At 35.9% G+C, this 14,002-nt stretch overlaps 1 protein-coding gene across 6 annotated transcripts in view; it reads right to left on the minus strand.

The window, feature by feature from the left end:
- Positions 1-14,002, minus strand: part of kcnab2a (potassium voltage-gated channel subfamily A regulatory beta subunit 2a) — a 113,556-nt gene that overhangs the window by 43,628 nt on the left and 55,926 nt on the right. Inside the window, exon 1 of one of the 6 annotated variants that reach the window (XM_067387730.1) lies at positions 13,562-13,917. The exons of the other annotated variants lie outside the window; for them this stretch is intronic. Within the exon in view, the coding sequence (XP_067243831.1) occupies positions 13,562-13,917 (356 nt within the window). Of the gene's footprint in view, positions 1-13,561; positions 13,918-14,002 lie in introns of those variants that run through there. 6 annotated transcript variants of the gene reach the window in all.

Consider the following 14,002-nt stretch of genomic DNA (forward strand, 5'->3'; position numbering starts at 1 on the left):
ATCCAACAAACACTTGATTCTCCGGAGAGACCTGGAGATGGAGGCTTGCCAGTTGTTGGCAAGCAATACCACATATCAAAACACACTAACGAACACACATGCTGACACTTGTGAACTGAAAACGCCATTATGCAAATCATGCAAATCATGCTTAACTAACAGCTGCTACACGCACAGCTGTGCTACACACTCCTGTGATGAGAGAATGCATAAAAGCAGCTTATCTGTGCTGAGAAAGACCAGGGCTCAAAATAAGGATAGCAACCAGTGCGTTTCAGAGCTTCAGCCCAGTTGACAGAACAGCATCACAGATGCAGACCATGTAAACCTGAACATTTGGATTTCTGTTATTATTGAACATTGTTGCTATGAATTCTGCTGATGTCAATATGTTACCATGGTAAAGTTATCTAGCAGCTAAAAGATAAAAGCTTTATCTAAATTTCAAGAATGACTTGTAATAGCCTTCTGGGTTAGAACGAGTATTATTTTATAATTTTTCCAGCAAAGGTGAATTTACAGATTAGTTAAATTATTAAACTGTATAATCTGCAGATATTTTTGCTAAGAAAAAAAATTGTATACATTAATATTTATAAATTTAGGCCTATTTAAATACATTTTGAATGTATTATGTATGTATATGTATATATGTATATATATATATATATATATATATATATATATATATATATATATATATATATATATATATACACACATAGTAAAAACAAAGTAAAAATCGTTAGTGTTGCATCCTGGAGAGAAGAACGACATTCAACTAAATACATTTTATATGCATTAAGTTTACTGATAAACAGATCACTGGATTAGGGCCAGGGAATATTACATGGTTGGAAGACCATTAAGCTGTGGACTAAGCTACAAAATAAAAAGATTACATATAGAGCCTTTTACTTTTCAACCACATGAATATCTAATTCCTAGTGGAGTCTATTTCATGCAAACACTGCTTAACAGAGAGGTACATCATTTAAATCAGACTCTCTAATCAAACAGTGATATAACAGCGTCACTGAAAAACTTTTGACATAAATATAGCTGTCCATTGACTTCTTGGATGCATGATATAAAAGGCACTGATGCTAAAGATCAGAAGGTTTTTCCTCAACCAAATGCTTTTTGTATTACACACCCCACCTCCCTTCACAAACTCATGTCAGTAGGGACAGACTGCAGCTCAGGTCAGGTCAGACCGGGACACAGTAACATGACAACTGTCACTTCAGATTCACTTCCATGTGTCTGCTTCACCCAAGAAAAACACCTGGATTCCTGAACATATGCATCTGCTACTGTCATGAGCTCAGATAACCCTATACATCATTCAAGGTTTTCTAAAAATAACCAGGTGTTTTTATAGACAATATAGGCAGTTATAACTAAGGTGATGACAGTGACATTTACACAACATACAATGGTTTTACACCACTACTAATTTTGCAGCATGTACTGTGCACAGTGTACATGCACATTTTCTGTATGCAAAGAATACCTGGATGACCTACTACTTATGTTATGAAGCAACGAGAATATTTTTTTGTGCACCAATAAAAAACAAAATAACGACTTTATTCATGTGATAGGCGATTGCTTTATTGAAGCTTCAAAGCTTTACAAATCTTTTGTTTCAAATCAGTGGTTCAGAGTGTGTCAAACTGCCAAAGTCACATGATTTCAGTAAACAAGACTTCATTATGTCATAAGTGTTTCGAAAATTTCGAAATTGCAATGGTTCACATGACTTTGGCAGTACTGATACACACTCCAAAAACAAGGATTCGAAACAAAAGATTCGCCCCTCACTAGATGTTGTTGAATAAATTCGTTATTTAGCTTTTTTGGCGCACAAAAAGTATTCTCGTCGCTTCATAACATTAAAGGGTTAGTTCACCTAAAAATGAAAATTCTTTCATTTATTACTTATCCTCATGCCATTCCACAACTGTAAGACCTTCGTTAATCTTCAGTACATTAATGGATCTTAACAGAGGAAATGTCATTGCTGGCTATGCAGGTCTCACTGAGCAATCGGATTTTATCAAAAATATCTTATTTTCTTAGTATTATTGATATACTGCTATAGATTTTATTTTTTATATTTGCTGTTTTCATTTTAGTTGAAATTTATGTAATTTTGCTGTGTTTCAGTCATTTTTTAATATGTCTATATAGTTTTTGGTTTTATTTATAGTTTATAATAACCCTACAAGTAATACAAGCATATTACTACTACGCTACACAGTTTACTGCCTACTTTTGTTTTAAAATAGTATGCAAAATACTACCCAAATACAACAATAATCTTCTGAAACTGCACTATGCTACAATGTTGTCAGATGTGACATTCAGATTCCTAGTTTACATAACAAAAAGTCTTTCCTGGTTACAGAAAAGCCCTCCTTCCTTTTCTCTCTTTATCATTCTCCCTTCACTTTGGTAAAATTGCAAACTCCATCTCAGCAGCTTCTCGCTTTAATTAAGAACTCAACTCCAGCTTATCCTAAAAATCTCCTGTGCTTCCTCAAACACTGTGCTGACAACACAATATCCTGCATGAAAGAGACTGTTATGGTTATTATTGCTTGGTGAAAATCACATCCTAAGAAGCTCATATTCAGAGTGATCAAGATGATACGACTCCCAACCCACACGGTGAAGATTAACGGGGATATTTACAACCTCACATAAGAAACTACAGCGACAAGCATTAACATCTGCAAATTAAGTGTCATTTTCACAGGTGGCCCATAATGGCTTGCTGACAGACCTGATCCATCATTATTAAACCCACTGACATTGTTAGACCGACATGTCCAGGAAGTATATGATGATTGAAAGATGGCGATGTGGGGCTGCCTCACCTGCACAACACTATTTATGTTCCTCTGGAGAGGCAAGGTTTCACTATTTTGCCGGAAGGCTTCACTTAATCACACAAAAACACACTCTATCACCTGACAGGCGGAGCCTGACAGCAGCCAGCAGAATCCTGCCCACATAACTGGACTCTTCAACTCTAAAACTGATGCAAAAATCTGTGCTCAGCAAAAACTTCCTGAAAATCACACACACACACACACACATATAAAGAGGTCTCGAACTTTTATTATTTTTAAATGGAGAATTGAGCGCTTTGCGAATCAATTGTTTTTGTGTCTTGTAACAAGTCACAGAGGGATCACCACAGCGAGAATGCTGCGAAGAGACAATCAGTGCTCAATCTCAAAATACACTAAAGCACGCATGAGGAAAATGAGAGATCAGAGGTATAGTTAGACTGAATTCCCTCTGGGTTTGTTAGGGAACGCTTAGCCACTGAAACAGCGTTACAACATCGGGCTCGTTTTATTCAGTGCAATAGTTTCTATCTTAATATCTGAAAACATTAAATCTCAGGGATGGAAATCACTACAAGCGTTACTATCACCCATACACAAAGTTAAGGATCTGAAGAAACGTGTTAAAGGATCTGAAGACACGTGTTAAAGGGATAGTTTACATAAAAATAAAACATTTTGAAGAATGTTTTTGTTCATTGACTTGTATGGACATAAAAAATACAATGAGACATTTTTCAAAATATATTTTGTGCTCCACAGAATAGAGAAAGGAATGGCAGAATTTGTATTTTTCGGTGAACTATTCCTTTAGGGTACATTTACACGACAACGATGTACTAAAAACGGAAACGTTTTATCTTTGTTTTAAAATCCCTGTATTTACAAACTAAAAAACTCACTGATAATAAAAACTGTAAACAATGAAGATGTCAGTGGTTGTTGTTCTTTTTTTTCAGAAAATAGAAAGACCTAGATTAACCCTCAGGGGTCTGAGGATTTTTGGGGCCCTGGAGAAGTTTTGACATGCCCTGACATTTGTGTTTTTTTCAGTTGTTCATAAACACATTAATGACACAAGTGTCATTACACTGTATTCAACACAAACTAGGCTACAATAATATGTGAAGAACATGTATGTACATGTTTGTGTTTTTGAAGGAATAACGTTTATGCGTGGTTATTGAAAAAACGAAAAAACTTAAGTCACTGAAATAAAGCCAAAAAATATATATTAAATCTGTGTTCACAAGACTTCTGGGTATTGGAGGTTGTAGACTAGAACTTCAAAATGAGGTAAAACATTATGCTGCCTGCTTGTTCATATAAAACAATAGAGAGATTTAAATTTTCTAAAACATCTTTGGTCAAGAAACACAGTATGCGTGGAGGCGTGAATCATCATGAATAATGGGTCATTTACACCTGAGAAGACAAAAGAATCACATAAAGAGCTCTAATGACCTGCATAAATAATGAGCTCTTTCAGACAGGTAAGCTGTGAAAAAACCCTCTGTGATCATGATTCAAAGCTCATCATGGTGTAAATCAAACATACAGAAAAAACAGCAATACTGTTAAATGTTATTACAATTTAAAATAATGGTATTCTATTATATTCTTTAAAATATAATGTATTTCTGTGATGCAAAGCGTCTGAAAGACTTCTGAGGACATAATATGACCACCAAAGTGCCAGGTTTCTCCAGGTTTCCCTAAAAGTACAAACCTACTGTAAGTTAGTTTGGATAAGAAAGCATCTGCTGAACGAAGAATACTGTAACGTATATCACATAAATGATAAGAATATGAGCAATCTATCAGTCTCTCTGGGCTCTGATGTGCTCTTCAGTGGAACTCAAAACCTGTCTACTGATGTTTCCCTCGATAAGCAAGATGTCAGGTTATCTCAGGATCATAACAGTGATGAAAGATCTGGGGGAAGCCCTCTTACGTAATGCTGCCATATTCATGCGGACCAAGAAAGTGATTTGAAGAGCCCTGATGCAGACTGCGTGTGTAGAAGCTGTGTTATTTCTCTCAGTAAGAACTTCTGCTGCTGATCTAATGGTGTCTTGAGAGGCAGAAAAACAAAAAGGAAGTAAACTGTTTTAAGAAATATCTTTGCTGGCCACTCTGTATCATTTATATTGTCAATTAATATTATAATTTTAAAAACTTATCTATTTGAATATATTTTAAAATTAGGGATGCATGATATATTGGCATCAGCCGATATATGTTCATTTTTAATGTTATGGTTATCGACCCTTCAGTTTACCGGTGATCATCTGTAGCTTCAGCGCAAGCAGCTCAAACAGAAATGCACAACATTAATAACTATGATTGACTGTCATATACATAGCATTATAATAAGAAGTTTAAGTTTAGTTGCTGTGTTTCAGAGCGTTGTTTCAGGAAGAGCACATCAACACTTTTGCATTTGCGTAATTTTGTCCAGATAAAAGTTGTAATATGTTTATATTGCATGAATATCTGATTAATCTCAAATAGGATGCAGCTAATTAACCCACAAAGTGCTTCAGTTTTCCAGAGTACATTCAGCTTCAGCACACGCAGCTCAAACAGCAATGCTGTTATTTGAAACAGTAATATTTTTTTTCAAAAACATTATTAATAATAACCAGCAGTTTTATTTTTCTTATATTATTTTCATCAATAATATGGTTTAACTTCCTTTGGGTCGGCAGTCACACCGGTGATACCACCGCGTTTTTTTTTTCTTACCAGTGTGAAAGAGACTCAAAATACTCCATCAATGTTGCACATACAATTAAGTGCTATACACCATTTTAATCTGTTGAATATCTTCTTTTATTTGTGTACACTCAGAGTAAAAACAAAACGTTGTGCTTTTTGTAAAATAAAGAAAACTAACATGATGCGTGATCTCTCGTCTCCCTCTGGACGAAGTCCAATCTGATAGTTCTCAGAAAATGAACTGTTGTGAATACTAATCACAATTTTTTTTTTTATTGTCTTGAAAAGTGTTTATCTGGATGTTATAGCAATATCTGGCCTCTGTTAGTTCCTGGATTGTCACATGACCTGTTCTTCTTTATATTAATTTGTGGACTAAAGGTGTACAGACCCTCCGGCTGCAAGTATGAATTGAAAACACAGTATCCAGCGCTCATAGTGATGACAATAAATACTGAATAAATATTACTCCCCTGTATAGAAAATTGACATAAACATGAGAATCCATCAATATTTCTCCAAATGTGCATGCTTTTAAGCTAAAAGCCTATATGAAATGCCAAATGCCACACTGAAAGAGCTCATTATTTATGCAGGTCATTAGAGCTCTTTATGCGATTCTTTTGTCTTCTCAGGTGAGAATCAAAAAGCACAAAAGTCAGGGCATGTCAAAACTTCTCCAGGCCCCAAAAATCTTCAGACCCCTGAGGTTTAAAGGATTAGTTTACTTTTAAATGAAAATTAGCCCAAACTTTACTCACCCTCAAGCCATCCTAGGTGTATATTACTTTCTTTTTTCTGATGAACACGATCGAAAGATATTTTAATAAATATCCTGATGCATCCAAGCTTTACAATGGCAGTGAACGGGATCAATGAGTATGAAGCATCCATCATAGACGTACTCCACGTAAAAAAAAAAAAAAATCCATATTTAACAAGTTATGAAGTAAAATATCTAGCTTCCACCAGAATGCCTTCCGTATTCAAGTTACGAAGTGCAAACTGGCGTCACGTCAGTTACACTATTTCCATAAGTTGAATTGGGAAGGCATAGGACATAGTGTAAGTGTTTTGAACTGCAAGAGTTTTACACTTTCGTTGCATATATAATACAGAAGGCGGTCTGGCGGAAGCTAAATATTTTACTTCATAACATGTTAAATTTTTTATTTTTTCCCACAAATGCATCGTTTCGCTTCATAAGACCTTTATTAACCCCCCGGAGCTGTGTGCAGTATGTTTATGATGGATGGATGTGGATGGAGACACTTTCTTCAGCTCATACTTGTTGATCCTCATTCACTGCCATTATAAAGCTCGGATGCGTTAGGATATTTATTAATATTTCTCCGACTGTGAAAGTAAAGCTTGAAAGCAAAGCTTGGGCTAATTTTCATTTGAAAGTGAACTAATCCTTTAATCAAAGTCATTTCATTATTGTCTGTGCAGAAGCTATTCCATTTTATTGGCCATAGAAGTATACAATTTATTTTAAGGAATCTTACACTGGTTCAAACAAGATTGCTGTACTGTATATGTTTGATTTATGTTGAAGTGCTTGGGACATGGTTTTTAACGGCGAGCCTTTTGTTTTTGTAATCAGGCTTATATAAAATATATCAACATTTGGATTTAGATTTAGATTTATCAGTTATCGGTTATACGCTTCCAAATCGGTTTCAAAGAATTATCGGTATCGGCCAAAAGTTTCATTTCGGTGCATCCCTATTTAAAATGCAATTTACTCCTGAATTTTCAGCATCATTACTCCAGTCTTCAGTGTCACATGATCCTTCAGAAATTTATGATCAATGTTGAAAACAGTTTCCACAAAAATATTAAGCAGCAGGATACTTTAATGACTGAAAAATGGTCTTTAACGTCACTTTTGATCACTAATGCATCCTTGCTAAATAAAAGCATTAACTTATTCTTTATAATAATAATAATAATAATAATAAAAAAAAATCTTACTGACCCCAAACTTTTATACTTTCATACTTGCAAAAAGTGATTTAACCATGTATATGCCAAGAGTCAAACATACACAAATGCCATCTTTCGTGATAAACCATTATAGTGCAAGATGGGAAATCAGTGTAACACAATCTCTCTCATTTATATTTCATGAAGAGAGTCTCCACAAAATAGAAGATCTGGCAGTTATTGCGCTTAACACTGAAATCTAAAGAAAACTGAGAAAACAGCCCTTAACTACTGAAAACAGTAGCTTTCTCTCCTTAAGCAATGTTTAGAAGAAAAACAAACAAATGGAGCCATTTACACTGAGAGAAGAAAGCTACACTAATGAGGTGCACGGAATAAGGCACAATGCAGTACTCATCAATTCCAGTTCGATTATTTTGCTAGCTCAGATAATACAGATTCATTAATTTCTCAGTACGACTAAAAACAGCTTGTGTGCATAATGATCAATAAAGCTACTAACAACCATCACAAACTGCAAACACAGCATTTTTGACTAATGTCCACAAAACAACTGCAGAACAACACAATTATATAAACCTACACACATGTGGTCCTCGCACAACTGTTCCCAAACCTGATTTGGAGTCAGGTTGTCAATCCTGTACACACACCACCACCTGCTGGCTGACAAGGGAAATGCACAACACATCACAAACACTATTTTGAACTGATAGCATTTCACACAGTTGATAAACTACATGCTGTTCCAGTAAGCCATTAACATCCCTGGCATTACAGGACTACTTAAAGAGCATGTCATGGATTGATTTACTTAATTTCTCAAAACAATATGTCAATAATCAATTGTTTTTTTTAATTCTATTCATCACACTGAGAAATTTGACCTGCTCTCCTTCAGACGTCATACTAGCATCACATGACATCCATCAACGTCATGAACTGATGGATGGGAGAAAGCTGATCTTTGTCTAAGAGTGTGACATCATGTCTTCACAGAACTGGATCTCCACCTAGTGTTCAAAGCTGGTAATAACAATCATCCAATGCTACAGTGCTGTCAAATCAAGGCTCACTTAGTTTGTAAATGATTTCAGATGGTCATTACTTGGGCTCATAATGGAAGAGTGAATGACTAGGAAACCATTAAGCACTCACCACAAGATTGTATCTGGCTATGTCCAGTTATTCACTACAGTCAGTGTATAACTGAACTCATAAAATACCAATATGTGCATATGAATGGTGTTGTGTTGCACAAATTGGATCACGTTGCAATATTGAAATTTCAATTAGATATATTATTCATTTAGTGAAGGAAACAGCAGCACCAGTGAGATGGCAAAAGAACAGGTTTTGGCTAAGCTAGGTAAATTAAATGTCCTGTGATACTCTCTTTCCAGTGCAAAGGTGACTACTATAAATGGTTAAACAGATGCAACAAAGAAAAGATCAATTACAATTCAGCATGCAAAATTACAATAGCGTTATTGCTATTCTAGTAATGCAACATTCTAGTAATGCAAGTGAAAACTGCTCATCTAAAATGGTCTTAAAAAAAAAAATCAAGATAATGTACATTTTTAAATGAAGATTTAAAAGAATAAGGAGTATGAGGAAATTCTAAATAATCGCTCTTGCAAGCACTGTAAACATACAATGAATGTCTGAGAAGGAAAGTGGAGTTTGAAATGCAACAGCTGATGGTTGGTGGTTTTTAGCAGGTGTAAGGAAATCGCTTTTTGTGGGTCAAACGTAATTCTACTGAGTGCTGTGCTGACGGATACATGTCAAGGAGAGGAGAGTGTGCTCTACATATCACCTTAAACAGTCAGGTTATACACCTTCAACACCAACACCATGACTTGTAGGACACAATAAAGATACAATTTGAAAATTAAGATACAATTAATCTCTTTTAATTGACAAAATTAAGTAGAAATTGTGAATTTCAACATGCATATTACAGGCATGTGATCAGCTAAATACAAAAAAAAAGAAAGAAGGAAAACCTTATATCATGATATGAGTCATTTTATTTCATGATTATCTATCGATCTATCTATCTATCTATAGTGATATAGTATATATCACAATATAGTTATTATTGCTTTAAATAAGGTTTTTATGTTTTCAATATCACAAAAAACTACTAGCTCAAGTATTAAAAAACTTGCAAGCTTACAATAGACAAGTAAACAGTGATAAGAAACTAATTACAAGCATATAGGAAAACAAACTACAATAGAACAAAGAGAAATTAAATATAACTAGCTTAAAAACTTCACGCACTAGAAATATGAAATAGGCCTACAACATAAATTGTATTAAGTAATCAAATGTATAAAAAAAAAACACTGCATAGTCTTCACTGTGTAAATTAAACACATTTAATCTTAATAAAGTTACAAAAGTGATTCAGTCAAGACATTTTCTCTCTTTTGTTGTTTGATTTACATTAATGACAAATGGCAGCAGGTTTATTAGGCCGCTGTCACTTTAAGACCGAATGCACAGAACCAATATACTCGTGTGTTTTCTTTCTCAACTGTTTATGTTCACTGAAAACATAAATGGCTGTGTTTACGAGGATACAAGGCATTTTGTGTAGTTTGTTTGTTTAAGGCCATGTCCACACTAATACGTTTTTGCCTCTTTTTCTCTCCATTTAGGCCTTCTATCCACACTGAGATAGCGTTTTTGTCAAGGAAAACTGAGCATTTTGAAAACGCTCACCTAAGTGGATGAATATGAAAATTGTAGTGTGGAAAATCGCAGTAAACAGTAAATCGCCCATGCCTAGCACTAAGCCATATCACATTGTCACAACCATGCATTGTCAAAAATCATAAAAAAGATACTGGGCAACTGGCAAGTAACACCGTTTCAATGCCAATTTTAACTTGCATATGGCGCTTTGAAACCTGTCTAACATGCTAAGGATGTCCCGCATATGGTGCAGCAGCTCGTGCATCGCCGTCAGAAGCAATCCATGCATGAAATTAATGTATTAGAAAACTTAACATTTTGCAATTTATTATACTTATATATAAGATGTCTAATTTAAGGCAAGTGAAATAAATAAAGCAGATGCATGGGATGCTAACCCTAACCCTACTGTCAAACTTAAGTGTGCTGCAATCAAAGGCCAATCTTGTGCACACTGATAAGAGATCTGCCCGTGTTAACCTAGTAAGTACTAATGTTACACAAGTACCATATTGTCTGGCTGAAGGAGATACACAGTAAGGGATGAGAGGCATTCTCTTTCACAGCTTCAGTGTCTATCTATCCATCCATCCTTGAATTAGTGATGAGTGTGATTGGAAATGCATGTTTCTGCCTGATCCGGATGCATCTTGTATTGAAGAACAAGGAAACATAGATACTCCCCCTCTGTTAGTGACAACAGGGCATCTAATAAAATCATTTAAATCTTTCTAAGAGAGTAAAGCGTAAATGCTGACAAAACCATTTAGCCACTAGTGTTGGGCAATACTCATCCATTGTCCTATCATCATCATCAGTGAGATTTCCAAAACATTATCTTTTTTTTTTTTTTTTTTTTTTTTTTTTTTTGGGTGGCAGGTTGTTGGTTTAATTTAAAGTAAGTTACGTGGTTGCCTTAAAATTTTGAGTTCATTGAAATTAAATTTGAGTTAATACAATGAAGGTGATTGATTTAATCAACAGAAACTCAAAATATTATGTGATCATTACTTATTTATTTAATAATTCATTTAATTATACTTTTATCATAAGAAATGATGCATGCAAAATGGTGATGTTGGTGATGAAGAAAAATGTCACGTTGCAATAATGGATTTATTTCAATTTTAAACCATGAAGGCAGTAGATATCGTAAAAAGGAACGCGCAAGAGTTATGCTGGTGAATAAGTCTCAAACCTACATAAAGTGAAAGTAAAAACTGACAAAGTGCTAAGAGATGACGAGAAATTAATCTCCTTCAACATATGCTGATAATGGTATATAACTCTTAAATTTAATGGGGGAAAAAAAAAATCAGAAGATAAGTATTTTGTGTAAACAAGTTGTTTTTGAAAGTCGGTGTTGTCAGAAATAAAGCAATTATGCGTTATGAAATTATAGCGTGGCAAATTCATTTTAATATTAATTTAATAATAATAGCAGCAGCATAATAATAAGAATAATAATTTGGAAATGCCAAATCCTCTTGATAGCTGATGCTTCTGATGATATCTCTGGTTATCGTCGATACACAATATCATTGTCCATCAGCACAACCCTAACAGCCACTGCATTTCAGCCAAAAAGATGCTGGCCTTGGAGGTGCAATAAAGATAATTGTGATTTTTATCAATGGCACTAATTTTCATCATGAGTAGGTGCTCTGTGATCCATTGTTTTTAATATGATGGGACAATCACCATATGCCTTGTAATGCGAGCCCTGCTCTCAGAACTGACACCAGCTCAGTTGTTAACGGTCGGCTGAGCGAGCGTTACAGTAAAGCACAATAGACACGCTGACCGAATGCTGTCCCTGATACACAACACCAGACAGCTAAACACCAGCACATGAAAACACTATCCATTGCATAACAACTCAACATATCATGCCAAAAGCACTTTTCTTTTTACTTCAAACAGGTCTGTTTCTGCCTGATACACCCATGCATGCGGCAGCATCACTTGTCAATGATTCTGCACGAGTAAAAACTCAAAACACTAAAGTTTTTCTGCAACAGGGAGCTGACACAGATCCATACAAATTTCCTAACCCGGAGCAAGGATGCTGAGAATCCATCAATCCCGTAATATGGAAGACAATCTTGCCACATGCTGAGATGCTGCTCTCCCTGGGAACTTTTTCCTCCACCTTGCCTCAGAGATTGATATGCCCTTCCCTCATTGTTGGGCAAATATGCCAGCGACCTAGTTGATGAAAATAAACCCTGGCTGCTTGCATGGAGATGAGCAAATGGACCACAGTCACAGTGCTGCAGAGTTCTGCATTGGACATAATGTTGAAAGTTTTAATTTGGATGTTGAAGTATTAGGCAGTATGGCCAAAATCTACACAGTAACTATAAACAAAATCTACAGGTAACAATTGACCTTATTTTTCAGGTAAGAGCGGGCGCTGCCATTTGTAAATTTAATGTGTCTGGCTTCCAGTGTCGTTCACTTTACATGTACAAAACAGCTTGTTATGCTGCTTGATATTGCAAACTGGCCTTTCTTACCATATTATTTTAATGTATAGTCTTAATTATAAACATGCTGGTGACACTTTGATATTCTTCTTGTTTTTTCCCCTATAGCAGCTAATAAATCGGAAGTCTTGCACATTACTTCCGCTTTGAAAAATAACAGATATAATTTTAGAAATTCAAAAACCTTTATTAGAAACAAAAAAGGAATACATTAGAAATATGTTTCCGAGCCATTTTGAAGTCAGAAAATCGCAAATATACCTGTGACCACACATACATTAATAAATTAGATGGAAACACTGAAAAAAAAACTCGGCCACTAACTGAAATAAAATAAGTTTGTTGAAGTACTAGAATTACTAAAACAAAAATAAGTTAAACTAAAATAAGCTAGTTAAGCTAAATAAACAGTAATGCATTATAAATATTTTCCAAGCCATTTTAAGTCTGTTGGATGCTTGTGAATATACCTGTGACCACACATATATACTGCACCAAGTTACAATGTTGCTGGGCAACCATAAACAGCCTACAGTTTACCATGTTTACACCGGACACAAGCGGCACAACTTCCTGAAACTAAATCGCTCCCACCAAGTGCTCGTGGATGCTTTTTGGTTGTTATTCCTCCAAACTCTTGAATCTCTTGTTAACACGAGGTACAAAGCTTTTGACAAGTTTACATTTAAGCAAAAGATTAAAATTAAAGCGTACCAACAAAGCGAACCAGAAATATAGCCCAATACTCACTTAGATATGAAACTACGCTGTCCGAATGACCACAAAACCAAAGTCCAATGGATGCAACCGCTTGCGTTGCTTCTTTCTTACCTGTACTTCATGCCCGTCTGGTACGATACACATTCCTCCAGTGCCAGGCCATTCATCTTGAGAAAGTCTTCCATGTTCTTGATCTGGGCAGCGACCCTTTGCTCCCTGAGCCGCTGGAGTTCGGCTTGGTCCGTCTGCCTCGGTGGCTGGTTCAGACCTTGGTCCGAGTGGTAGCGGCTAATGCCGCTCCGTATACTCTCGCTGTAGGACATGGACAGCATCTTGCCTCCGCTGCTGCAACTGCTGCTCTTACGCACGCCGCTCGCCCCCGCCGGTTTGGGGATCTGCAGGTTTTCGGAGGGGAGAGTGGATTTCCGGCGACCAACGGTCCCCCCCGCATACCCGCCCGCAAACATGATTGCGCCCCGTCCCCCACCACCCCGCTCTCACACACTTTTCACGGACGCTCTCGCACCTGTCTGATTCTGGCTCGAGTTATAC

This window comes from Chanodichthys erythropterus, chromosome 6 (genome assembly GCF_024489055.1).
Source record: "Chanodichthys erythropterus isolate Z2021 chromosome 6, ASM2448905v1, whole genome shotgun sequence".
Taxonomy (NCBI): Eukaryota; Metazoa; Chordata; class Actinopteri; order Cypriniformes; family Xenocyprididae; genus Chanodichthys; species Chanodichthys erythropterus.